We start from the raw sequence: 27,981 nt of genomic DNA on the forward strand, positions 1-27,981 counted from the left end.
TTATTTTCTTTTAAATGCATTTCAATTCCAAGCGTTACAGAAGCCTGACATACATGCACATATCAGCACTTGCTTCATTCCACTTTTCTAGAAAGAAGAAAGCATGTTAGATCAGATTCTGTCCTCACCTACACTACTGCAACACCCACTACTTGGAATGGCTGATTATAAGGCACAGTAACATTTCACTGCAAACATCTCTGCTGTGAAACCAGAGCCACGCAGTGACCCAAAGCATTTGTTCAGACTGCTGACTTTCTTAATTATTTGTGTTTACATCAACTTCTCTGCAAAATCTGAGTGGATCAGAGAACAAATAATTCATTACTATGAAGGTTGTACCAGAAGGGCTACAAGACTTACATCAAAGGGAAAGCTGAGCTCCACCTGAAGAGTGCTTCTGGAATTAAACTAACTCTATCCTCTGAATATACTATTTGTTTGTTTTAATTAAAAAGATTGAGCAACACACAAGTTTTACTTTCGGTACTGAACAGTAACTTTAGATACTCTGTGCAGTTCCACAGTACTGTTCCAGACAACTAGAGGCTCTTTTAGGTTGTCAGCAACATCCTGGTCATCAACAGCCCTTCCTCCATGTGTATCTGAACTACAAAGACTCAGAAACTGACTGACTTTATTCATGCAAAGTTTCTTATCTGAGAACTTCATATGCTAACAAAAGCCTGCCATGGCTGAAAAGCCAGAAGGCTTAATGCCACCTTCTGGAACAGCAGAGTCAGGAGAAGATTTACTTTGAACAAGTAGCTTCGAGCCTCCAGCAAGATGTTTGTCACAGTGTAATAAAAACCATGCTACCTCATGTCTGTTTGTTTTATTGAGGTATTTGCCTTTAAAAAAAAAAAAAAAAGAGAGAGAAAAAAAGAAAATCACTAACAACCCACAACAACCCTACTGACAAATAACAGTGAAGTACACACAAGAGTTACAGGGGCATTCCTTCATTTCTATCCACTATTATGGTCTTTATGAATAAAGCCATTTCCAGCTTCAATACATCTGAAGATGAAACTTTCATTTAGTTCCCCTCTAAATATATTTCTCATCATATATTCAAAAATTATTTTTTAAATCCCACCTTGAACGTTTTGCATTTTAAATGAACCATAAGGAATACTTTACTGTATATTAATGAACTCATTCAAAGAAGAACCATTACGGTAACTCCACAGAACAATTGCTTCATGGCTTCATAAAGCTTCACTTCTACACAAACTATGTATTTTAGCAATCAAAAGCTCAGTTGGCTTCTGTAACAGAAATTAGTCACAAACATTAATGAAGTAGAACTTCAGGCTATGTAGGAGAACAGAAAGGCATCCAGCTCAAGTAACAAGGAAACAGAAAAATTCTACTTAAATTGGCCTGTTCTTTCTATGCTTACTAAGAAAAACTTGTTGCACTTACCAAAGGGGAAAAAAAAACTTAGTTCTGTTATTAGCAGTCCATTACTTACACCATCCAAGTGGCTAGCTTTCCACCCTGTACACAAGTATGAGCCGACTTAACTCTCCTGTTCACTGAACTCACTGATGTTCTGCTCCCACAGAAACAGCTCTAGAAGGGTGATCTTGAAAATGAAAATGAAAAATTTTTTTAAAAAATCACAGCATAGAGCAGTCTGGATTCGTGTTTATTGAAGCCAGTAATTAAAGATGTCCTTATTTTGCCAGCACTAGAAAGCAAGATCCCACATGACTGCATACTGCACTTGGTTAAAGCCATACAGCTGGTCTAAGGTTTGTCTCATACATTTGCAGTCCTAATTATAAGTTGGAAAAAAAACAAACAAAATAAACAACCGCCACCCACCCTGCTCCACCTTCCTTCCCTCCCCCCAAAAAAACAAACAAAAAACACCCTTAGTATACAGGACAGTGAACTTTCATTTACAGCATGTATATTGTTAAGTTCATCATGTACAGAGCAGTCACTTTCAACGCAGTTAAATTAAATAAAATACGAAATTCAGTTTAAACAGTTTTTTTTAAATGCCAATAAAAAAAGTGCAAACTTAAAATCAAGCAGCATAACCACAGCATTTTTATGGAGAGCCAATCTTTAAACTTTTATATTTGCTTCAAGTTGAACAATTTCTTTTTTTGTTTTCTTAAACACGAATAGTAGATGCAGTCACCGTAATGCATATAAATACAGTCATATAACAGTTTAAACAGTCTACCGTACAAGTGTATCTGCAAATAAAATGAAGTTTCGCTTGAAAATGTGAAGGCTGTTTGCAATTGGCCTTTGGTTCCAATGCTTGAAGACACCAGAAGAACTGTGCAGCTCACCAAAGCTGGCAGACTTCGGCAGCCACAGGATGCTACATTACTTACAACTCTTCTGATAAACTAGGAGCATTCACTTGCAATTAGAAACTGGAAATCTGTTTCTGTTTTGTCAGAAGCATCTTTTCGCAAAGCTATTAAGTTACAGTTATCAGTTTTGATAAATTTTAGTATATTTAACACTTTTATAAAACAGGGAAGTACTTCAATTGTAAGTTTCAGCTGTATTGCTAGAGAAAGTGCTTATCAGGTTAGATGGCAAAATCACAATTTTGGACTGAGGTTTTCAATCTCTATCCCATTACAATCACACACTTTTCCAATTTTCTTGTAATGCCTTTGATGTTTCAGTCTCAATTCTCAGTGTCAGAAGGACAGAGTGTAACTACTTCTGGTGTGGCAACTTGCAACTGGCACCCATTACACCAGGAAGTACATCCACATTCCCATCAGCCATCCACAGTCTTAGTCCATTATCTAGACAACTGTGTAACTTTAGGTCATACCCTTTATTTTAAAAAGTTTAAAAAAACCCACATTTTTAACAAAACTGGCACAAATAACATGCTCACGTTAACAGCTGTCAAAGAGGCAAGTAAATACTCTTAGCTTCCTAGATAATGTTTAGACAGACTTACGTGAAGAACAGCCTCTTGATGTTACATAGGATTTGAAGTTAACATCCAGTACTGTGTTAGTGGTCAACCTAATTCTGTATATTTAAGTAACAGTATATATTAGGGAAGTTATATCCAGACATCGGATTTAGTACAAGTTTATAACAACAGAAAGTAAACTCTTCGTAACTCAAATTGTGGTTTTTCCCTTCAGCATTAAGAGCACAGAATATGCTTGGCATTTTTTAATTTAGGGTAGTGTGTACATGTAAAACAAGCATACCATATATAAAATCAAAAGTGCCATTTCAGTAACCATAGCAGTTTTGTTTTTACAGAAGGATGGTTTTCTGTGACCATGGGCAGAGCTCCGTCACAGCAACGGGGACAACAACCCATCTTTCCAAATGAAATGCTACATTAAAAAAAAAATACAAAACAAGTTATTGACTATGTTCATCATGTACACATTCGTACTTTTTAGGTTACCTTCAGAACAGGAGTTGGCTGCACCTGCAGCAGATGTGGTTGGAAACAGGGCCTTGAAAGCTTTTTACAAACTTCCACAGGTATAAGGCAGGAAACAGTTTTAGCTTGGTAGCAAATATTTAGTTACAAAAAGTAAGAAAAAAATACTGAGTGTTCTGTAGCACATTTCATTATGGGAAAATGATACGTCACCGACCATTCTTCATAGGCTAGCCTCTTGGCATAAAAAAAGGCAGAAGCTATCAGAAAACAGGACTTAAAATTAAATACAAATTGCCAAACTACGCATTTTAAAATAAAACCAAACAGTGACTGTTTGTACTACAGTGCACAATAAATTCAAGCACCTTCTAAAGACACATCACACGCTGTGCCAGGCACTTGGATCTAAACAAGTTTAAGTTTCTCCCTTTGTCAGCTACACCAGAAAGGGCATCCACACTCTTAGACATTTCTTTTCTTCTAAACTAAAACAAGATTTATAACAAGAATAAATTCCCACAATGCTTAGTGTTTGGCCTGGAATTCCCCAATATAAAGTAGTCTTTTTTAAAACAGGGATTATTTACCCTATGCAAAACACAGGATTTGACAACATTGCTCCTCTCCAGTCAATCCAACATTCTTGTTTCTTACTGATTCAAATCTGCTTCCCTTTTAGGGCTCCATCTCCTACCTAGGCTTCTTTCAACCTAATTAATGTTCTGTTACATCACCACCACCTTCCCAAGTATTTAACTCATTTGTAAACATACGAGTAGCCAATTCCAATAATTCTGATAGAGGATTCAGTTTCTTTCTTGCCTTATGTGCAGTCATAAGTAGTATTTTAGTAATAATTCTGCATCTTGCTTCTCTGTGCTCTTCACAACAGGAAATGCAGCTGCACCTGCTTACCTCGAAAACCAAAAGAATTGCCCTATATAAACTCTAAATGGTTATCTTATACAGAGGGATTTTATATGCAAACTTCCTGAATGTGCACTTTTTACTGGGACAAGGCAATGACATAGTAAGCTCATTTCCCCTGCCCCCAAAAAAACTGATAGCATCTGCCATAGCAGAAAATTCCTGGTCTTATCAGATCAATATACATAGTTATTTGGTCATTTATTTATGCATTTTTAAGCGCTATCAAGCTTCATTCTCTGTCGGAGGAGAGCTTGTTGTTACCATAGAGTCTGGCTTGCGAGTCATCCTATCCAATTCTTCTTGAACATTTGTCAAAACTGTTTTTTGTCCTAAAAAGAAAAAGAACAAGGTTAAAGCAACCTACCTTCCAGAAAATATTTTAACTGATGAGTACATGCATTCATGGGATCATTTTTTATGTCAGTATATTATTTAATTGCTTCTTATTTCACCACCTACCCAACAACACTGGGCCTGACTAAATACAAGGTAACATCTACATAAAGACCGGTACAAGATTTGATTCAACCAAAACCAAGATACAAAGCATGAAAATATCTGCAACATACACCAAAGCAACAAGAATCTTAAAAACAATCACACTTAGAATTTTCTAGAAAAATTAACTGTACACAATTCTATTATTAGTACATATAGCAAGGAGTCTTTTCAACAAAGATGTCAATCACAAGCTCTCCCAAGTACGTAGGACACCTGCTAGAAAAATCACATTCGTTTGGTCGCACTTATTCCTGATGCATTTCAGTATGAAACAACTAACTCTTTCATGTCCGCAGACAGTGCTTCCCTTAAAAAGGGGGACATGAACTGCGTACTCATTTAATATCTCAGAGCCATCATTACAAAGGACTTCTTCAATTGAAAACAGACACACTAAAGTATTTCATGGAACAGCATATCATACATTTTTATATTAGACTCAAAACTTTTTAACAATTCTCCCACTAAACTACAGTTTAATTCCCTCATTCTGAAAATTATAAACCCACAGATGAATTAATCATTAAAATTGGAACAATATATTCTAAAGCCCACAGTGTACAAGCATTTAAGATTAAAAACCTATACTTTTAGACAAAAAAATAGATTATATAACCATGTACTGCTTCCTTACACAGCCAAAGAATTTAACAAGCATCTGTTTTCCAGTTCAAATGTGTGTGAAATATTAGGTGGATTTTTTCCAGGGTACATGCTGAAAACATTAGGAAGGCAAGATTTGACTGTTGAAGATTTAAGTGTTTTTTTCCAAAGTACAAAGACTAAGTTAAAAGGCTACTTTTAATCACTGCATTGGTTTTAGATTTAAATGCTGATCATAAGCCACAGTATTCTTAAAAGCATCTATTCAAACCATCAATATTTAAACAATTTTTATTAAAAAATGTAATAAATTTACAAATTACAATACAAAAAACTTCCCTGGTAGAATAAGGGCACTCTGATTTAAATAAATTCTAACCACTTGAGCAAAAGTAGGTCTAAACATCAACCATGGCTTTTTTTATATATAAGAAATGCACTGTATCATTACAGTTGTCTCCTGCCACCACCTCACATCACCTGTGAAAAACACTGCCAAACTATTGAGCAATACATAGTTTTATACACTCCCCATTACCACGGTCACAGATGACCACCTTTCAAATGAAAAGAAACAAAAGAGTTCTTATTAAGAAAATTTAAAATACCCCTCCATTGTAAACTAAACTGATATTTGCTTTCAGTTTCCCTACAAGAATATCACCAAGAATGGTAGCGGCCTTAGCCAATTAAGTGTAAAATGAGAGCTGGGAACTCCAGCTCTTCATCTGGAAGGGTGAAGTCAAACCTTTCAAAGTGAAAGTATCTTGTGAACAGAAATGAAATAAATCTTTTGTATCTGTAGATACATAAGGAAATAAGATGTTCATCACAGAATCCATCATTTGAAGCTTTTTGAAGAGTCAAGATCTACAACTGGAAAAAGATAGTCCAGCAATGTCAAAGCAAACAGAGTGGGTGAAAAACTGCACAGCATAGAAACGAGTAAGATGGATTTCTACCCAGATCAGAGTATTCTCTCAAATAAGATGTGGGGCAAACCAATTGATCAGGCTGATCATTATTTGAAATCCATAATGTCTCTCTCAACCTATAACAATATCTCAATTTCAACCACAGGATATTTACAACGGCGGGAGAAACAGGCAATCTCTTAAAAAGACAAATACTTTTAGTGGCAACCTTCTGAAAACTTAGGGCTCTTAAAATAGTTTAATTAGATACTTATAATCCTTACAAATATTATTTTAGTACGAGGCTGCCTTAATTCATTTTAAAACATTTTAAGATACTCTCCTCAACCCTTCCACAAAAGAACAACTAAACAGCTGCCTTTATAAACTCAACAAGAGCTTTTCAGACATCAGTGTTAAGAGTCCTTCTTACCTTCTCAGGAAAGTTTAACCATATATTGGTTGAGCATAAGATGTGAGAACATCATCTGACAAGGAACAGGCATATTCTCTTGTGACTGAAAGCCGACAGTTCTGTTCCAAAAGTGAGGGGATGAGTGTGAGCTACCAACTTGAAGCAGCCAAGAAAAGCCAACTGCAATCTTGTGATCCCTCAGGAGAGGGACTTCCACCAAAGAAAGACAAATGCTGCTGGAGGCACTACAATGAGACGTATCTGGAGTGCTGCACACAATTCTAATCACTCATGTTCAACAAAAGATAAGCCAATGATGGCAAGTAATGAAGAAAAAACTAGCAGAGAAAATAGAGCTCAGCTTTTATCAGAAGGCTAGAAGAGAACTCATCTAATTTAGTCTAATAAAACAAAGAGTTAAGAAAGGATGTGTGACTGCTGTCTCTAGATGTTTCATGAGAGAAATAATCTACTTAAATTAGAAGTTAATGCTGACCAAAAAACAACAACTAAAACTAGCCATTAGTCATCTCTGAGAACTCCTGAAGGCACATGATGTTCTAGAAGACTGAAAGAGGAAATAGTAAAGCTCATTAAAAACTAGTTAGTTTTTACTCTACTATTTGTCCATAAAATGCAGTGATGGTTTAGATGTTTATGAACAGCCTAGCAATACGATAGCATGGATCTGTTACCAATAAGGTGTGTCAAGCCAACCAAATTTCTTTCTATGATAGGATAACAGGTCCTGTGGAGAAGGGAGAAGCGGTCGATATCACATCTCACACAACCTTCATATAAACTAGAAAAAACAGTCTCTATTTAGAAAAAAAAAAAAAAAAAAAAAAGAACTGTAATTTGTAAAATTCCCCATTAATTATCCATACTACTAGTCAGTATTCAAGAACAACAACCTACACTGTCCAACCATTCCCAGATATGCAGACTAGCATTCTCAAAGAAACTACAAAGGATTTTGAACAAGAGAATTAGATGTAAAAAAGTTATTTATATAAATTGTCAAAAAACAGAAAGCAAAAGAAATAAAATACTGCCTTTGTAAATATTCAGGTAATTTAATCAAGCCTAGAAAACATCCTATTAGGATGCGGAAATTGTATTAAACTGTCTGTATTGCTCTAACAAAGGTTGACCAATATCATACAGCCAAAAAAAAAACAAACCTGGCATGAGTCATGCTGTGATGGTAATGCAGATTAATTAATTTCTTGTTAAGGCCGACAAAGCCTTGTCTGAAGTAGTGCATTCACATCTCAGCAGCAAAAGAAAAAGGTCATCTAAACAGTCAAAAGCACATAGCATAACAGTCAGAATTATTAGAGCCATAGATACACCCTATGAGGAAAGGCTGGCTGACAAGTGTTACTTCTGCAGTTTGGACAAAAATCACAGGAAAATGGCCAGTAGTATTCAAATATGCAGAAGACTGCTCTGAAGAAAGACAGGATACCCTCCATCTCTCCAGAAAAAGATGAATAGTACTGGAATAGTGACATACTGACTGTATGTTAAAAAAAAATAACTAAGAAGTTAAGTTCTGGAACAGACTTCCCAGAGAGATGACACAGCATCTATCTCAGAGGTTTTTTGTTCGGTTGGATTTCATTTATTTTTTGTTGTTGGTTTGCTGTTTTTCAGGTATCACTCAGGGGCTCAAAAACTGATTCTACTTTGATAAAGAAAAGGGATGAAATAGCCTCTAAAAATTATTTCTAGTCTTATTTCTATAAAAACAGATAAGCTGGCGTTGCAGTAAGTAATCACACAACAGTGAACTGGATGGAGCAGTGTTTAATGGGAAAAGGCACTCTATTTTGGGGCAGAATTTAATATTTTTAATGTAGATAAAATTCTATAATGAAAATGAAATGGGAATATATAATACAAAAGCCCATTTATTTTTACTTAAATAATAAATAAATTCAATAAGGAGATCTAATTAGGAGATCTGCAGAATTCATAGCAAATGTTGGAGAAAAAAAAAAAACAAAAAAAAAATCAGACCCACAAAATACTGACTCAAGTATTATTCAATACTGAATCAAATTCTAGCCATTCTGGAGATTACAGTTTATAAAGTGTCATGTAAAAGTCTTCCCAATAAGTAAATAAATGACTGAATATGCACACTTTATTTTAATTCTCTAGAAATAGTTTCCAGTTCCAGTACACATGCTCCAACTATTCCCTCTTGTTCTTTCAATTGCTATATCATCATTGTCTGGCATCAAACCTCTTTTTTAACTCCAGTTCAGAACATTCGGGTCTTACACTCTCTTCTAAGCATTATCAGAAACTGTGGGTTTAATCATTAAATTACACATGAAATCGCTTCTAGGATTAGAAGTAGAGTATCTAGCAATAATTCAGCAGTGAAATAACTCTGGAAGGCTCTTGAGTGTACAGTGTGACAGGAATGCCAGTACTGAAAATGCACAGTAAAGTAATCAGCAAAGAAGTGAATTTCTAAGATTGGTTGGAACAACCATGCACTTGATAATGCTTATTTTTGTAGATACTATTCTATTTGTTCTGTTTATTTTCATCTAAAATACTGTAATTGTTTACTAGTAAATATCTCATACAATGCAGTCATAGGCATGTACACAGAACAAATCCACTTGATGTGTTGAATCATAATAAAATAGTAAAATAATTATGAGATAACTTCAAGCTGTTGTAATATATAATTCATTTAAATTTGAATGATGTAAAGATTTCAATAGTTCAACTGGAACATTCTAAACCCAATGAAATGCTCTTCTGTTAAGTAGTACAGTAGTTAAGTGTCAAGAAGACAAGGAACTCTAATGTAAAAGATTAGCACCTTCTGGACACAGAATCAAATGTTATTTACATTTCACTCAGAGAACTGAGTTATAACAAGTTTAATAGAAGCCCTGAGTCACGAAGTTGCAGTAGTACTTTAAGAGAACTTCATGTGCACATTTTGCATTGCGTCATCTGTCAAGATCTGCCACTTCACTCATCAGCTTAACAGATACAAGCATTTAGGCCAACACAGGTCAAATAAAATATTTCAAACATGCAGTAACAACTCCAATACCTGATTTCTTGGCTGTACTTTGCACTCCTCCAGCACCAGGACTCCCAGGAGAGCCAGTCTTTTTGCTCAAGAGACTGTTAAAGAAACTAGCCAAGACACCTTCACTTGCAGCATTATCTGAACAAAACACACACACACAAACAAAAAGCATATTTATATATTTATACAATAGTTACTACCAGTGAATTTATTTTTTCCCATATAGAGATAACATTTACAAACCAAGGAAATAAACCTCAAATATAGAACACAATCATAGAGTTAGAAGGGACTTCTGAAGGCCATCTACTCCAACTCCCCTGCAATGTACACCACAGGCCGATCAGGTTGCCCAGGGCTTTATGCAGCCCTACCCTGAAAGTCTCCAGGGACAGGTTATCAATCACATCACTAGGTAACTTGTTGCAGTGCCTCACTAACCTCACTGTAAAAGATTTTTCCTTCTACATAACCTAAACCTACCTACCTTCCCTTAGCTCAAAACCATTTCCCCTTATTTTATCACCACAGACCCTGCTAAAGAGTCTCTCCCCTTCTTTCCTGTAGCTCCCCTTTAGGTACTGAAAGGCCGCTATCCGGTCACCTCACTTCCTTCTCTTCTCCAGGCTGAAAAGTATAAAAATGTGAACTTTAAACCAGTCTGCATTCTAATAATCCAATCAATGCATACAAAATGTACTTAAGCAATGTAAAAAATTAACGTATTTCAACTCTTTCTAACTGCTTGTCAGTAACAGAACTGCAAGTCACATGCACGACAAAATCAAACCAAAAAAAAATGGATTGATGCCATAAATTGATTTGTATTATTAAACTGACACTACACTACTAGTGAATAAATTCCAAGATCTTTATTTTTTAGGAACATTTTTTTCTAAGGGAAACAACACATAAAAAAATAGTAAGATGCTAATTCATACTTTTGATATTTGGATCTGGTTTCTTAACTGATGTTATTGGTGAGGCACTAGGCACATTGGCAGGACCGGCTCTGCCTTGAGTTCTTGGGGATCCTGCAGGTCCCCTTGCAGGAGATTCCTTAAAAAAAGAAAAAAAAAATAATCAGTATCACACAGATCAGAGAACAAATTGAATGAATTGATTACATAAACTAAATGCAACATTAAAAAGAAACCTTCATACTGCCATGTACTCTATACACCAGAGGGAATAAATAAAGTCAACGCAGGTTATTTTGGGTCTGTGCCTCCACTAAGTGAAAGAATGAATCAATGTATGAAATTTTCAGTTCAATAATCATCAGATATTTCTGTTTCCACAGCTAGTTAGAATGAATACATTTCTTAGTAATGTTAAAATATTATCAAATATTTTGTAATTTTCTGAAGTTTGAGAAGATTATCTATTTCATGTTTATAACATGGACCTCTACAGTTTAGAATCTCTCACTCTTTTCCACAGAAAGAAACAAAACACCTCCTACTCTTCTCTTGGATCTACTTACTGATGCTCTTGTAGGCGTTGCTGGCTGTTTGGCAAGGAATGACTGCAAAAACAGCATATTAAGAATGTTAAATACATTCCAGGAACTACAAAGGAATAAAATACAGTGAAGCTCACTATTAGTTTATTTAATCATTCACTTTTCTGCTATTTATAGACTTCCTCTTCAGTACTGATATACTTCCAAACTTCACCACTAGGAGACAGCTAAAACAAATACATTTCCTTCAGTCCTTTGTCTTACACAAACACATTTCAGAAACACAAATCAGAATCACCAACACTCAAGTCTCTGTAACCTTTATGATACTTACAATCAACTACACAGAAAACTATTACTTGTTTTCTTTTAACTAACAGAGCAACTCTTATAAACAAAGGAGAATATGACACAGCATGGCTAAATTTGACACCTTTATGCCTCATTCAAATTTAAAACATTATTTTCTTGCTTTCAAGCCTCTAGCTGTAAGAAAATGGTACTTACACTTTTACAGATTGACCTATGCAAGTCATGAAATTTCAAATGATCTTATTCTTCTCCCTTAGAATGATTTTTTTGGTTTTGTTTTCAGCATATTTTCCTTTCAATTTACCAAGTCAAGTGGCCATATTCCCTACACATATGCATACAAATACATGCAAGTCTTAGCTCACAATTACATTTGAAGTCGCAAAGCTGATTAGTCATTATCTTGTAAAGCGAATGAGGAATGGAAAACTGGAGGCAAATAATAATGGAGAGCTTAAAGTGAAGTCTTTTACAGTAAGGCTTTGGTTTTTTTACCTGCTGTTTCGTAAGAAATATTTGCTCATCTTCTGCTGCCAGCTCTTTATCATGGACTAACTGTTGAAAAAAAATTAAAAATAGAAATTGATTTCAATTTTTTTTTTTGGCTTGGTGGTCAATAGCAAAGAAAAGGAGACAGAAGTTTAGCACTGTTACTTAAAATAATTTAACTTCTTTCACACATCAAAGAGAAGAAATATGGAAGAAGTTGTGATTAAAAAACATTTTATGTGAATAAGTAACCTAGCAAGGAAGCAAGCTGGTGGAAATTCCCCTCAGAAAAAGAGTTCCTGATAAGTAGCCATATTTGTCTTTTTAAGTTCAGATTTCAATCTCATCAGCATCTTTCAAATACCTATTTTATTACCTTACTCTGTAAAACCTTTCAACCCCACAGCTCCCAAAAACATTATACTGATCCTTAATCAATTTTAACAGCTGATGCAATCACAACAAGGGTTAGCACTAATGTCAGTAATACACTTTCTTCCTTACCAAGGTCTCTTTTTTGTAATAGCCTCAAAAGCACTGGTGAAACTGCTGAACTCTTAGAATAGCATACTCAGTTTACAAAAGGCATTTTTGCACTACACTTCCCAAAAGGTTCACGTGAAATGGATGATTTTGGACTGCCTTTGATTCACTAGGGTGAATGATTTCTTTGTTTTAGTATCTTAAATTAGTGGAAAATAAAGACCTGACAGTTTATGCTTTTGGATACAAAAAAAAGTATTTAGACTTGAAGATTTTCAACACTGCTGTTAGTAACCATTCAAGCAAGCTGTACTTATTTATCAGACAGAAAAGAGTTTACCTCTTCTTACCTTTCGTACAGGAGGTTTTGCAATGAAGTCCTCATATGTATCATCCGGTTTCACTGTTGTGAAGTTTTCATGTAAAATGGCAATTTTCTTTTCATTGTCCCAACCTGCAGGTCTATGAAAAGAATTGAAGGAAAGGTTTGTCTTTTGAGCCACAGAAATTACAGATATAGAGACCACTTGTTCCGAAAAAATGACACAAACCATTCAAGTTTACATATTGCTCTTTTCAGAACCAGCCAGTATGCTCCAGGTATCTTTTATCTAAAGTAACAAAAATCAAAACACTTCAAAAGTGGCACTTCTAAAAGATGCTTCCAAATTGCTGGAAGCACAACAGGTACATGCCGAAGTTGGTCAGAAGATTTCATTAGAGTCATTTTTGTTTAAAAGACTGAGAACATATAATTAGAAGAGATGTCTGAAAGTATTTCATAGATACGAAAAATGACGAAAGACAATAACTCGAGTCTCACTTATTTCTTTAAATACTACTTTCAAAGACTAGTTTTGCAATACGACATCCTTTCCATTAGAAGGAAAAAGATATTAAAGTATTTACATTTATTATCGTAGTTTACATTCCATTTCCAACTTACTATAATACAATAAAATAATTGATGTAGGTCTTTCATCTATGTCTGTATAATGTGTGGCATTTAATAGAAGCAATATGCTTCCAAATTGCTTTGTACAATTGACTTACATAAAAACTGCATCCTTTTCTACCACTAAGGCAGGAGTGGTAAACTGAAAACCGTACGTTTTATGTACAATGTACTTATACAACAGATCAAGGTTCTTTCCCTCCTTAACTGATGTATAAATCAAGGCAGCTCCATCTGATTACTTATTTAAGGAAAAATACGTAGGATACAGTTTTAAAATTATATTAGTAATTTCAAAACAGGAGTGCAACAGTCACATATCTATTAGGATCCATGTTTGAAAAAGTAATGAGACAAGAACTATCACTACTCAGTGTTTGGGGAGAGAAAGGAAGTACAACAAGAGAAGATTCATCATACTTTTACTGACATACCAAAGTTAGGTGCCTCCTAGTCACTTACCTTTGAAAAGCTGCACATTGTAAGCATTTTTAAACACCTTTACAGCAAGAAAAGCTATGTAGTAAACAGCTAAATACTACTTCAAAATGCAATTCCTCAGATTAACTTTATGCCTAATTCAAAACAAAAATATTATTTTCTTGCTTCCAGATTTCAGAAAATCTCTTCAGAGCAGGAAAGGATACACTGTAAGCAGAATCTACGAATGTGTGACTGAATGAAGTCAAAGTGCTCCTCTCTGTAATCATGCTCCTTCTCTAGTATGCTCACTGCATCACACTGGAAGAATAGGAAAAAAACAGTATCAGAAAAAAATCAATCATTTAATCCCAGCACATCTCTACCCTTTCCTTAGTATTACAAACACCACATTTACTCTGAGTCTCTAGTTTTGAAATGCCACCACTACGTCAAAAGATGAAGTGATCAGCATGTTACTGCCCTTCTGCAAAATTAAAAACTGACACTGATGACGAAGCTTACTTTCAAAATAAGTATCTTTATTATTAATCCAAAATAAACTGTGCATGGTTGTATAACACAACATTCTTACAGTAAAGTAACTAGGTGCTTCCACAGTAGCAAACAGAACTAGAAACTCACTTTTGTACAAACTACCAGCACAGGAATACCAAGGTTGTGTGTCAGCACATTTTCTCCAAGTGGCAAAGAAACACTTTCATCCTCTTGGCCTGAAGAAGGGCCCCTTCTCTGGGGTGATCCTTGGTAGCCTTCTTCAGGTTCTACATACTCTTGAAATTCCTTTATAACTACGAAAAGAGAGACATTTGTGAGACAAAACAAAGGAATTAGCTGTTCTTTTTAGATCAGAAATAATGTGAGCTAAAATATTTTTATCAATCGCTAACTTGAAATCTCCTTTTTTTCTTCTTTTTCTTTAAAATGAGCATTCCACCAGAACACAATGCAACTTTAAGCCTTGTTGCTTCTTCAAACACAACTCTCCCAAAATTTACAGCAGTAGTTACTACAAACCAGCAACACTGGTTACACAAATGTACACTTCTCAGTTCAACTCATTTCATTACAATGGAGCTGCCAAAAGAAAACGTAAATTTAGTTTCACAGCCTAGTCTATAGCAGTGCAATTTCTATCTGGTCTTGCAACAAAAACATGGTAAGAATGTAAATGGACAAAAAAAAAATACTATTTTTAAACAGCCGCTCTTACAATACTAACCTTATAGACCATAATTTAAGTTTCTGTTACTCTAAATTTCTCTTACAGGAGCCAAATGCCAGAAACATAAAACATACACTGCATAAATACAGACTCAAGGACATCTAAACGTTAGCAAGAGACTCAACCACATTCTGCAGAATTACAGCACAGCCTGGAGAAAGCGGGATGTGTTCTGTCCTTCCATCTTATGGCAGTGCTGAGTGTTCCACTGATACACTGAGCACTACCAAACATTGAAGCATCTAAAAATAGTATTAGCACCATTTGGGAAGCAAAGTGGGACCCACACATTCCTTCACCAAGCTGGGTGGCAGCTCTTGTGTGCCACAGCCCACTGTCCACGCCAGGCCAACCACCCCACAGCTCCACCACGTGCTCCCATGAAGGCATCCTTATTACACTCAAAGTCCTCAGATCCACGGTGAGAGCAGACCATACATACAGTAAGGAAAGCTCTTCCACAAGGCTGAGCCGCCAGCACATTCACAAAGAGCCTGTTGTTCAGTACATGCAGCCACGTGACAGGGCCATCTGATACTTCTGAGGTTTAGGAAGTGGTAAAAACTCAGCAACGTCTGCAATACAAAGCCTGCAAAATGAAGTCACTGTACCTTTTCTAAATAGGAAATACTTCTGTGGCAGAATGAGATGTGGAAGAAAGGACAAGTCAGAAAAACAATTCTGCCCAAAGCTGCACAAATGGCAGTGTTCGTCAGAAACAAATGTGTGTCATTCTCATGAAAGAGCTCTAAGCTCTTGTTATAAAATATAAATACAAAGTTATAAAAATAAATACATAAACATGGATTACTACAGACTTTCAGTCATCAGTTCAGAATCTCACAAGAACCAAGGAATTTCTTTTTTTTTTTTATTAATAAAAAAAAATCCAGTGACTTTTAAACCTGGCAAGGCAGTGCCTTCTGGTGGAGAAGAAACCAAAATGTTTTCAGGGAGATGCCCTCTGTCAGTACTGCCTCACATTCAGCAGCTGGAGACGGAAATTCCATTGTACCCTGCACACAGAGAGCTGCATCCCACCCTGGCTGATCTGGTGCCAGGGAGGAAACCTTAACAACAGATCGAACTGCACAAGCCACTGCTGCTGTCCACTGTCAGTCCTGCACACAGCCTGCTATTAACCCAGGGCTAGCACTGAGAATTGCTTCAAGACACAGTTTCAGTTAGCAAAGGTATTGCTGAATTGGTGATTACGGATTAAAGCAGCTGAAAGCTGCACTGAGAAACTGACAATTGGATCTTGAGCACAGAAGCACCTGCTTTGAGCATGCCTCAAGCCATTTAAACACCAGGGAGTGGTGGGTGCTGGAGCAGTTTTGTCTGGACTCCCCTTCAGCCCCACGTTCCATGCAGAACTTCAGTGGGAGTAAACCTGCATCACAAGTGCAACAAACAGCTCTTGTCAACAACTGCTACAAGTGCACGCCCATTTCTGTTCAGGTGTTCCTTTGTCAGACAGCAACTTCACGCTCATCCACTGCTTTCTCACTTGATCTCTGCTCTCAGATGTCTATTGGACCTGCAGTTCATCTTCCATCAAACAGCTTACAGGAGCCTGCACTTCCTCTCCTCCTTAAAGCAAGCTATTAGTATGTTCTCTGCCATACACACCACATTAAGGAATGACATTACGTAAGGTACAGCCATTAATTCACCATTTTTTGTTTTAATGATCCGTGAAAAAACATTTTTTCTTATAGAAATAAATTGAAGCAAGTGCACATTCAATAAAAGGCAGAAAAATGACTACTGCTATGTACCAGTAAGGATGAGAGTACAGTGAGTTGTCGAGCAGACTTGAAAACTATCACCAGATGATAATATGCAATTAAAAAATAAAAATGAAAAAATCAAGCATCCACTACAGTGTGCTCATTTGTCTATCAAACCTGTGGCTCATCCAGATAAGATCTTTATTTGTATTTAATGGATTATAAGGGTATTTTTGCATTTGACACAGTAAGCAAATTCAAGTTTCCAATTAATTGAACAATTCTGCTCTTATACTGCTGATTATTTACAAAGAATCACTGGAAGTTACCTGTAAGGGCAGGCACTGCTCCTAGCACAGGAGCAACTGATGCGAAGCAGCACCTAAAAAGCAACTAGCAGATTTTACAGACAAAACACACCAGCTTCAGTGAGTGCACAGAACACAGAAGCACTGAGTAGCAGAACAAGAAAAATACCAAAAAGGATTCAGAGCCCTGCTGCCACTCTACTCCACTTCACCAATAATTCAGGCAGCATTTGGCTTTTTTTGTGCAGTGTGGTCATAAATGTTGGTCTGAGTGAGAAACTGCTGAAGAGATGTCCAGAAAAAGTATGTTTCTTTTACTTTACAAATTCTTACAGCTGTATGTTTGATGCAGAAAAGGCAGAGAACATACAACCACTTCAGCTTCAACAGGGACACGACTTAATTTTCTGGTATGTTACTGTCTTTCATGTATTCAGTTCTAAATGCTCCATAACAGCCATTTTACAAGCATACTGCATTTCTGCACTTCCTGATTTCTGTTTGTTTTTTTTTTTCTTTTGCATTATTAAGTATGGAGACATAATTCAGACTTTCTCTGAACTGACTGTACTAATTCTGATAAATCACTATTTAAATATGAAGTCAAAACACATGAACTGAAGGTTTATTTGAATCCAGAGCGAGCAAGAGCAGCTCAGTAAGAGGACTGAGCACAGACAAAATTACATTCTTGGTATAGTCTGAATATTTCAGGTTTTTTCAAGGCAGCCTCTTGCTTCCTTACATGCATCCTGCCTCCCATCACAGAAGCTCTTGAACACAAAGGGAAAGTCTCCTATGTGCCAGATGGAGCCTGGCATTATCCACCCAGCAGAGCCTGGAGTCTGTATCTCAAACAGCAAACACCAAAGGCAGGGTGGAGAAAGGCCACAAAAACCTTGAAAGCAAAGGCAGGCAGTCCAAAATTCAATTCCATTCAAAAATGGTGAGCTAACAACATCGTTTTCCAGAAACTACCAGAAAGATCTGAGTAATAGAGAAATAATAACCTAGCAACAGTTTAGATGGATACTAGAAAACATTTCCCCAGAGCCAACAAGAACCAGAGCTGTCACTGAAAGCTTTATCCATGTGCCCCACCTTAAGTCTAGAAGCAAGCAGAAGGGCACATGGTTATAAGAGCTGAAATCAGGAAACACATATCTCCATGAGGCAGAATGCTGCAGAGGGGCTTTACTAGCATGAATTTAACAGCTCTGCACCTGTTCTATGTTTTGATTGCCTGCTTTACATACATGCTTTATCATCTCATTTTTTTTTTTCATAATTGCTATTGCTGCATGGAGTTCTCCACTTTCTGAGCAGCAGCTTATCTCAGGAGGCAGTACAGAACTTCAGCACAGAGAACTTTGCAGGCATGGCCTTTTGGGGGACCATAGTCACAAAACACACTTCAGGCACACATGCTTTTTATTTTCAAAGAAGTTATGCTGCAAAATATGGCCAGAACCATAGCATCCATTTCTTGGGCATACTTGGCCATTACAGCAGCCAAAGTTTTAAGTAGTAATTTAGGCTTAGGGACAGCCTACAGAAACTTAAAAGTCACTTGTGAGAGCAGACAACTATCCAACACAGTGACTGAGAGAAGCAGCAGGAGGGATGCTCTGCAGCCGAGACGAAGGCCCCGTTTTACCTGCATGTCTGTAACAGACTGAAGTTCAGCGCTCACCCACACGATGGCAGCAGAGCCCTACAAGCGTGTCAAACAGGCAGCTCACGCATTTTCCTTTCCCTCTATCAAAAACCAAGACACACCAGGAATTTTGAAGGTACTCCCTTTGTAACTGTCCATGGCACTACTCCTGGAACGGCTTCTCAGTTCCCCAAGGGCTGTGCTGAAGCTGTGACTGTAGCTGAATCCTCCACATAGTGCACACTCAGCGAAGGCTGAACACACTTTCCTATTCAAAAGTCAGCTTCAGAAGCACAAAGAACTCCATCTTTATTTTATAAAATTTTATAAAATTATTTTATAAAATTCGGTGCACTTCCAAAAATGCAAATCAGGTTAAAGGCAGTATTTTGAAATCAAACTGCTTTTCCATCCACTACTCCTCAAAAATAATGCTTTTTCCCTTATTGTTTTTTATTTAATATAATCTGATGATCAAACCACAGATGGCTTCCAATCAGCAAGCATATACTTGAACCAGTATGGTGTAGGCACAGGCCTTTTGGGAAAGCAGTATTTAACATTCAGAAAGGAGATCAGCTATAGAAATACATCTGAATGCCCACATGCCAAACAGATTACACTGCTCCCTGAAGTGAACTTGAGGAAGCTACGAGACCGAATCTGCCATGGTGTAAACACAGCAACCAGTCCTGCAAAAAACAAACCACCACCAACAGAAAGCAGCGCCCACCCAGGATCAGTATCCATCTGTACTGGAGCTGCAAAGGAGCACGTTGCTAAGATCTTTTCCACCGAAGGAATTTATTTTTGGAGTAATTCAATTTGAATACAGAAAAGAAGTCTGTAAGAACTCTCCAAATTATTTCAGAAGAAAAGAAGCTGCAGGAAGCAGTACTGCAGCAGCGACTGCTTGCCTGTGCCAGATTCATTCCTGCCACAGTTATGCCAGGCAAGAAACTAAATTTATACAACATTCCTAAAGTCACACGGCAAGAACAGCCACAGTGAGACGTACCAGGACCATGGTCTGAGGCTCATGAAAAGCAAGGGCAAAGAAATATATTGGGAACATACATAGTAGGGAATGGAACCTGCTTTGGATACCCACAGGAAACCAGACAGCTCACTTTACTACTGAATTCTGACACTTTTTAAAAACATGATTCCATGTTTTTTAAGAAATGGTTTAAAAAAAAAATTATCAAAATCTCATGATTGCAAGGAATTTAGACAATTCACCTGAAATTTTGCTAGCAGAACAAAACTGCAAGACTTCTTTTAAAGCCTAACAGTCTACTGTTATGTTCATAACTTCAAAGCAATCGTTATTCAATGCATTCTCAAAACAATAACCAGAAGATATTAATCATTACCAAAGAAAGTGGCAAGAGACAGGTTAAAAAAAAAAGAAGCAATTATGTAGGGATGCACAAAGACTTACACTTCTGTTCCATGTCTCTCATTTCTTCCGGAGGAATTTTCAGCTTATCAATATGTTCTTGCAAGACACTGGCCCATTTCTGTAAAGACTCCATAACAGTCCAAGGTCTAGACATATCCGCAACAAAGACCACAATGGTGTCTTGCAGGGATTCTGCAGAAACGGCAAACTTCAGCAGGCCTTTATTGTATAAGTCTCCATCCAGAATCCAAACATTACAGCGCGTATGATCTGAAAAGAAAAAGCATAGTTGTAGCTCAAAGGAAGTCAGCCTGCTGCTTTGCTAGCATAGGAGCCAACAGAGGACTTCTTCAGTGCCAAAGGAAAGAGCAGAGCCCAGCTACCAGCAGATCCTGTCATTTCTCACAGGTGCACAAGTGCCTACGTTAATTGATAGATGCCTCCATTTAAACAGGACTGTCCTTGATTCAGAATCTTCTTGTTTAACATGTAATTTCAGTTCCTTGGCTTTTATTATTGGCAGATGACACAACGGCTTTTAGACATCAGATGGCCTTTCTTAATTTGAGGTAAGTATATGTCAAGTAAACCAAGCGCCCATCTAACACATGTGTAATGCCAAGTTCCAAAGAGAGTGGGCACAGCTGCATTCGGTCAGAAAGCCTTAAGTGTCCCTCAGACACTGCTTTAACAAACCCAAGACATCTCACAACAGAACTAAGCTGCAAACAAGATACAAACAGTAAGCAGCTTAGGTCTCTAGCACAGGAGTAGGAGGAGCCAAACACAGGATAAACATAAAACCTACCAAACTTCAAAGCTATCAGCCCTTAATTCACAGTGACTTAACACTGGCTTCCATTTACAGTGTCTTCATAGAATTAGTACAGGACAAAAGACTTGGTATTTTAGTTTTTGTGTTTCTCCCCATAGCACCTGGATAGTGATCAAACAATTTTTGTTGAAATGCAAGGGGAAATAATCCCCTGGGACAGGCAGCAAGCATGAACTTTGCCAAGAACAGAAGAAACTGAAAATGCAGCATCATCCAGGAGGGATGCATCAGGCCCTCTGGCCAACCAAGTCTAACCAAATTACATAATCCTCAGAAGCTTCCAGTGGAAAAGACACAAGTCTCCTTGTTGCATTTAGGAGACTCTTTGTAGTATCTCTTTCAAAGTGTTCTCCATTCTATTCCAGATGTCCAGAGGGAACAGTGGGTCTCCACAAGCATTACAGATGAGAGATGAATTATGAAATACATGCACTCAGTCTGCAGGCCAATCTCTGCAGAGCGCAGATTTTCAAAACTGCTACCGAGTTTTATGAGCCGTTGTCCCTGTGTTTCCTTCACATGTGTTCCAAATCTTTCAGCTGCACAAAATAAATCCAGTCTCTGTGGCTGTCAGAACTTCAAGAAAAAAAAACATCAGGATCAAAAAACGTTGGCTCTAGAAAAAGGCAAAAATTTGACTGAAGAAATTGGAAGGAGAAAAGAGGGCAGAGATATGCATATATCTCTTGCTAATTAGGTCTCGAATAACATCACAGAACAGTCCAAATTACAGACAGACTACATCAAGATGCTGTACACAGGCAGCCTTTCTTCTGCATCTCTGTTATCCTCCTATTTAGGTACTGCTAGGTATCACAGGGCATTCAATCATCAGTCATCACAAAGGCCGACAGTTATGCTTCCCAATTAATTAAAGATCTTTCTGCCAATTGGGCACTTCAGAACTATCTTTTGCAGTGAGCAGTTAAAACAATTCTTGCATATTTAAGAAATACATCATTCATCAATTATTTGTCCCTTCCCACCTCCCCATACTCACTACTAACTTTTAGAAAACTAACTAAAGTCTGCCTATAAGCTATAAAAAGTTACAACTCTCATTTGCATTTCAACAGTTTCTCCTGTGGTGACTGCTTCAATCACAAAAAGGACTTCCACATCCTAGCAGGTAACAAAATTCAATGAACAACTTAATTCCCTGATTTGCTGCCGCTTTTTTAAGCCAATAACAATAAAGGTTGGAAATATTTTGTTTACTAAACACCTTTGTCTTACTTAAGGTTTTAGTTTGTACTTAACATCTAGAATGCATACTGAATCTAGAACGCACCGTGGAACTGCCACTCAAATGAAATCAACCTGCCAAGAAGACCAGAAGCCCAACTCTCACATTAATGTAATGTAATTGCACCATTGCTTGCTTGCCTTTTCTTCTTTTTTTTTTTTTTAAATATAACACCATATGAAAATAAAAAGTGAAAGGTTTTCCTCCCTTCTTATAGTAAAAAGACAACCATCAGGTATAGTTTGGGACTTTCAATTGCTACAAATATAAAACACACCGAAAGCTAACGCACTGCTTGTTGACAGTTTGGCAAGGACTAGAAGGCAAATTCAACTTTGTCAGCACCACATCAAGCTCCTATTAGTCATACGATGTGAATGTTAACTGGACCTTTCATCATGGCTACGACACAAGATGCCAACACAGAGCAAATAATTACCAGATCCTGCTGCAGTAACAGGTGTTGCTAACTAAAGACTATTACAATCACTGCTAAGACTACATCTCCAAATCCTGTCAATAGTTTATCCTTAAGCTCCAAAAAGGGTTTTCCACCTTTGATCAATTTTACTTCAGAAGTTTGATTCTGTGAAGTGCAATAACATTTCCTTTATTCAAAATGTATCAATGGTAATTATCCAAGCCATATGTGGAAGAAAACAGGAGAAAATCACTTTCAATGGAACTAGCTTAAAGATGTCGACAAAAAAATTCCCATTAGAAACCAGCAGCCCTTGGCTCACGCTGGAATAACCAGTTCAACTGGAATATGTGCATGATATGACTGAGGCCAGTCCAAACCTGAGGCAAAAAAAAAGACTGCTTGATTTTCTTACAAGTATGAATGACTGTATCTCACCTGCATGTTTTGCACAGCCAGAGACAACTGTACTGCAGAGGTAATATGAAGACCAACTGAAAGATCTCTATGGTACTTATAATTGCCTGCTAACCCATAGGGGCATTGCTACGAAGCCAGCCACCTGAACAGCTGACGTAGTTTATTTCACTGACCTGCTGCACACCCTCTCTTTAACTGTGATCTATCATCCTATGAGAGTCTGAAAGTTGCTGTATAATAAATCCTGTAATAAAATTATGCAGATCCCCCCCCATCTACACCCTACCAATTAAGACAGCTCTCAAAAGCAAACAGACTTTGCAAACAGCAGAGACACAAAGACACCTACTCAACACAAAGGCAAAGAATTCTAACTTACATCCCTGGGAAATGCCACTAACAGAGGATTCTAGGGCCTGAGCCCAAAAGCCATTAAATACTCTGAGACAACTGCACAGCTAGTGCTGTAAGTACTTTCATCCAGATGAACTGAGGGGCCATATACATAGAAGCCATATGCTCAAAGGATACTGCATCTTAGGAGAACTCTCTCTCTCTCTCTCTCTCTCTCTCAGTACTGCTGGTTGGGTGTCCCTGAGTCTCTACAGGAACAAATGTCTTAGCCCAGGCAGAATTTGGGATAGTACCCTAAGGAGGAGATTTTTCAGGTAGAAGAGGTCCATACTGAAACTCTAAGCTATCCTGAGGCCTAAAGATCAAAGCAGCATGTGTTACAGCAACCATCTAATGCCTGATGGAACAGAACCGAACCAGGGGCGACATGCATTTTTGACACCCAAGCTAGGTATCCACCACTGCCAATGAAAACAAGTCAGTGGGCACCTATATTAAGCACTGAGGTGCTCAAAAAAATTTATATGCATCTGTGTAACTTTTCTTAAAGTGAACAGACAACAGTAAACTAAATCATGCACCCAGGGTCACCCAACATGAAGCAAAGTGACTCTCCTTCAAACATAAGAGGAGTCAGATACAAACATCCTTTAAGAAGTAAGACAGGAAAGGGAGCAGGAGATGGAAACAAGAAGCAACACAGAAGATTTCCTTAAGATTTGCAAAGCGAGGTGGGAAGTGGATAATGACTCGGCACTATGATGAAAATATTCTTCATGGAAATAATAAACTCTTCCAAAAAGCAAAAAAAGGGAAAAGTCATCTCCCAGCACTTGAGAAAGAAGCTGACAAGACCTTCTTCACCCTGACGCAGAGGTTCAGTTATCAGTGTTGATTTGACACCTCTGGAAATAAATCCATGTGGTTTGCTAGTCTCAAGTAGATCAGAATACAGTAAAAAGCAGATATGCTCAAAAATGAATATACAGCAGATAGCTTCTGACCACCTATCTCTTGTTTCTTCATGGCTTCCAAGAACTGTGGGACAGTTGCAAAGGTTTAGTTCCCAAAATTGTATCCAAATACGTACACACCTAAAGCATGTGAAGAGTTAAAAAAACAAAACAGAGCATGTACTGGAGAAATCAGAGCGTTAACTTCGTCTGTCAGGAGGTCCTGACCCACTTTGCTATTTATTTAGCTTGCTGATGACGCTAACAAGACAAAAAGGAAAGATACAGATATTATTAGATCCTATCACATCTACTGAAGGGATGCACGAAGACCTGAATTATCCAGCTGAGTCAGCTAGTCAAAAAGGTCTGATTTTCTCCTGCTACACACTGCCAGAGCTCTTACAACAAGCCTCTCCTAACCACCACAAATACTTATCACTTTCAGGAATAGCCCACAAATACTTCCAGAGTAGGGACATACTTGAAGCTTAACAGCACCACTAAGAACATCACATCTAACTTATGTCATGTTACATCTGCTTATAATACCATCTCCTTTGTAGCTGCCCTAAGCTCCATATCACACAGTATCTTAACAGCCCTAGGGTTTCTTCACTCTGATCTATTTACACAGTACTGAACACGATGATACACAGTGAGGAAGCACATACGTGAAGAACCTCAAGCAGTAAGGAATGGCCTCAATGCTGAAACTTACACCACAGAACATTTTTAGGAACTGTAAGATCAGGCACCCACTGATGACACAGGCAGTGCGCTCATACACAAGCTGTGCCGAATCTACTATCTAAAGGCAGTTTATCACCACATGAGCACAGGACCAATCTCCATAACAACCAGATGCATACAGTACTTAATAACTCATGCAAACCTTTCAGTACATTTCCATTTCCAAAATGCCACGCCAGGATCTTCCCAGTTCATCTTTTTTTCAGAAACATAGTTAAACCACCATCACTGCTTCCTTCTTCCCATTTTAAACTCAGAAGGTCATATACAGGAAGACCACCATTCCAGTCTTGGGGGAGGAAAACTAGCACAAAGAGGTTCAGTAGTTTGCCCAAACGACACAGGCAGATTTAGGAGCAAGAACAACGAGCTCACTCTTCACCTCTTCCTGTCTCTAACCTTCAGCAGAATAGATGAAATGAGATTAGTGATATTCTCACCATTAGACCAGTCTCTTGCTTTTCTGAACATCGTCATCACCAACAGCAACAAAAAGGGACAAGTGAGAAAACCCGCAATTTGAGAAACACTAATTCTGACTTCATGTTCTGTTCTTTACTCATTCAACTCCAACAAAATGGCTCAGCTACAGTTCATCAAAATTCCACACACCGCTCAAGAAATCAAGAAAACCTTAAATCCCAAAATTCATATTAAATTTTGATCTGATATCCAAATAAAATTTTGATGATGTATCACCACCACCTTTTTGTAGCTGTAAGGCAGTCCTACTAAATGAAAATAATCTCCTTGTAACTCAACACCAGCAGACTTATTTATCTTGAAATTAATTGAATCCTGAGCTACACCAATAGGTCAAGCACACTTCTACCTCATTCACAGGTGAAGCTATAAAACAGGCAAGAAATAGATCAAATCTGAACATAAAATGCCCTTCACTTAAGAAATCAATATACCTTACAGAACATACACAACAACATTGGAACTAGCTACTTGGGTGTAACCCAAAGTTGAAGCCAGAATTACATAAAAACGTCAGCTACTTAATCACATAAACAGATTACATATAAGATGACCTTACCATCTCTGTCTTCATCGTGAATATTTAGATATAAGTATTCCAGTCCTCTTCCCTTTTTGCCATATTCCGCTCCCTGTATTTTAGCCATAAGCGTGGTTTTACCTGAGCCATCATCACCTGCCAGTAAGTTTTTACAGGAAAGAAAAAGACAGTTTCAGAATTAACTTGAATGGAATTTCAAAACACAACTGGAAACGAAAAGTCTTCTTGTGTATTTATTGATTATGGGAAAAAACTGCTGGGTTTTCTTCCAAGTATGCCAGCTGAATCCAATGCTTTATACCACAGAAATAAGAAAGAAGCACTCCACTGTCTATCACTACCCCCCATTTATCTAATTACACATTATAAGTTAACAGCATAAGCCAAAAAGAAAGTAAAACTGCCAGCCTAGAGAAAAGAACACCACAGATCACTTTACAGGAGCTAATTTTATCCAACTGATGCGTCAGTGTGTTCACATCATTGTTCTCAACGTGTTTTGCCTCTACAGAAAGCAGACGGGCCGCGTTCCTGCATCTGCTACTTACCAAAAACAAGAATATTCTTGCCAGAGGGCAGTTTAGATCTCGACCGAGTGGAAACCTCGCTCAGTATCGATGACCTGGAAAGGCAGAAGGTGCGGTCAGGCCATCAGCAGGGACACACAGCTCCTACACACAGCCCGGACACGCAACGCTCCCTGACAGCACCCTGAGTTCCACAGCCCACACGGGCTGGGGTACACTCACCCTGTTCACAAACCAGGTATGAAACAGGTAAGAATTTGAGTTCATTTCTCTTTCCAACGTTTCCAGAAATAAGCCACCTTTGCAGGGACAGTTTTACGATCCCTAGAGCACAGGCAGTGAAGTTTTTCTTCCCTAGCAGCAGTCACGTCACTGCAATGCATTACTTTCCAATTGATGACTAACTCTTCCCACAATCCATTACCGCATTTCGCTCACACATTTTTCTTCCGTTACCGCTGTTTTCAAGAGATAAGCGCCTAAGAACGAGCACCGCAGCCTCCCAGACCCAATCCCTGCAGTCCCCGCGCGGTAAGAGCCGCTCCGGCCCCGCACGCCGCCGCCACAGCGACGCGGCCACAGCCCTGCCGCTGCTCCCCGCCGCACCCCGCCCGCCGGGCCCGAGCGCGGCCGCCTCAAGGCCCTGCCGCATCGGAGCGGGGTACTCGCTCGACCCGGGCCCGAAGAGGCCCGCGCCAGCCCCCGGCCGCAGGTGGAGCGAAGGCGGCCCCGCGAGGCAGGCTGCCCCACCGTGACAGAGCGGGACGCCCAGCAGCGCGGCGCAGCTCGGCCCGCGGGCCCGGAAGGCGCGTCCCCCCGGCCCGGCCGCTCACCACAGGTTCTGCCCTTCTTCCTCCTCGCTGGGGAGATCGGCGCCGCCGGGCCCGTCTGGCCCCAGCAGCTTCTTCTCCACCGGCACCGGCGCCATCTTGCCAACCGCCGCCACAAAGAGTGACCTCACCCGGGCCCGCCGAGGACCCCGCTCCTCCCTCTCCCCGGCCCGCCCGCGCGGCCACCCCGCCGCGCTCCCGGCCCCGCAGCCGTTCGCCGCCGCCCCGCCGCGCCCCGCCCCCGGCTGCCGTCAGCCGCTCTCAGCCGCGCCGCGTTCCGATCAGGCGGCGCCCGGGCAGCCCCGGCAGCGCCCC

At 38.7% G+C, this 27,981-nt stretch overlaps 1 protein-coding gene across 1 annotated transcript; it reads right to left on the reverse strand.

The window, feature by feature from the left end:
* Positions 1-1,635: 1,635 nt before the first annotated feature.
* Positions 1,636-27,826, reverse strand: DYNC1LI2 (dynein cytoplasmic 1 light intermediate chain 2). Its single transcript, XM_052685764.1, has 13 exons — positions 27,670-27,826; positions 26,858-26,931; positions 26,328-26,444; positions 20,343-20,573; positions 14,600-14,766; positions 14,182-14,275; positions 13,633-13,768; positions 12,930-13,041; positions 12,103-12,162; positions 11,317-11,358; positions 10,772-10,889; positions 9,852-9,968; positions 1,636-4,659 (listed from the first exon to the last, which is right to left on the reverse strand). The coding sequence occupies exons 1-13, from the start codon at positions 27,762-27,764 to the stop codon at positions 4,553-4,555; spliced, it is 1,470 nt and encodes a 489-aa protein (XP_052541724.1). The 5' UTR covers positions 27,765-27,826; the 3' UTR covers positions 1,636-4,552.
* Between the last annotated feature and the right edge of the window lie 155 nt (positions 27,827-27,981).

This window comes from Tympanuchus pallidicinctus, unplaced genomic scaffold (genome assembly GCF_026119805.1).
Source record: "Tympanuchus pallidicinctus isolate F22 unplaced genomic scaffold, pur_lepc_1.0 scaffold22, whole genome shotgun sequence".
NCBI classification, from domain to species: domain Eukaryota; kingdom Metazoa; phylum Chordata; class Aves; order Galliformes; family Phasianidae; genus Tympanuchus; species Tympanuchus pallidicinctus.

What these genes read in the sequence shown, in the direction of transcription:
- DYNC1LI2 (XM_052685764.1), bottom strand. Translation starts at nt 27,764, where the DNA reads ATGGCGCCGGTGCCGGTGGAGAAGAAGCTGCTGGGGCCAGACGGGCCC. An exon ending in TCACGATGAAGACAGAGATG is followed by an intron (nt 20,574 to 26,327) that starts GTAAGGTCATCT and finishes TTTTCTTTTCAG; the next exon opens with ATCATACGCGCTGTAATGTT. An exon ending in CAAAACCTCCTGTACGAAAG is followed by an intron (nt 12,163 to 12,929) that starts GTAAGAAGAGGT and finishes TTTTTTCAACAG; the next exon opens with TTAGTCCATGATAAAGAGCT.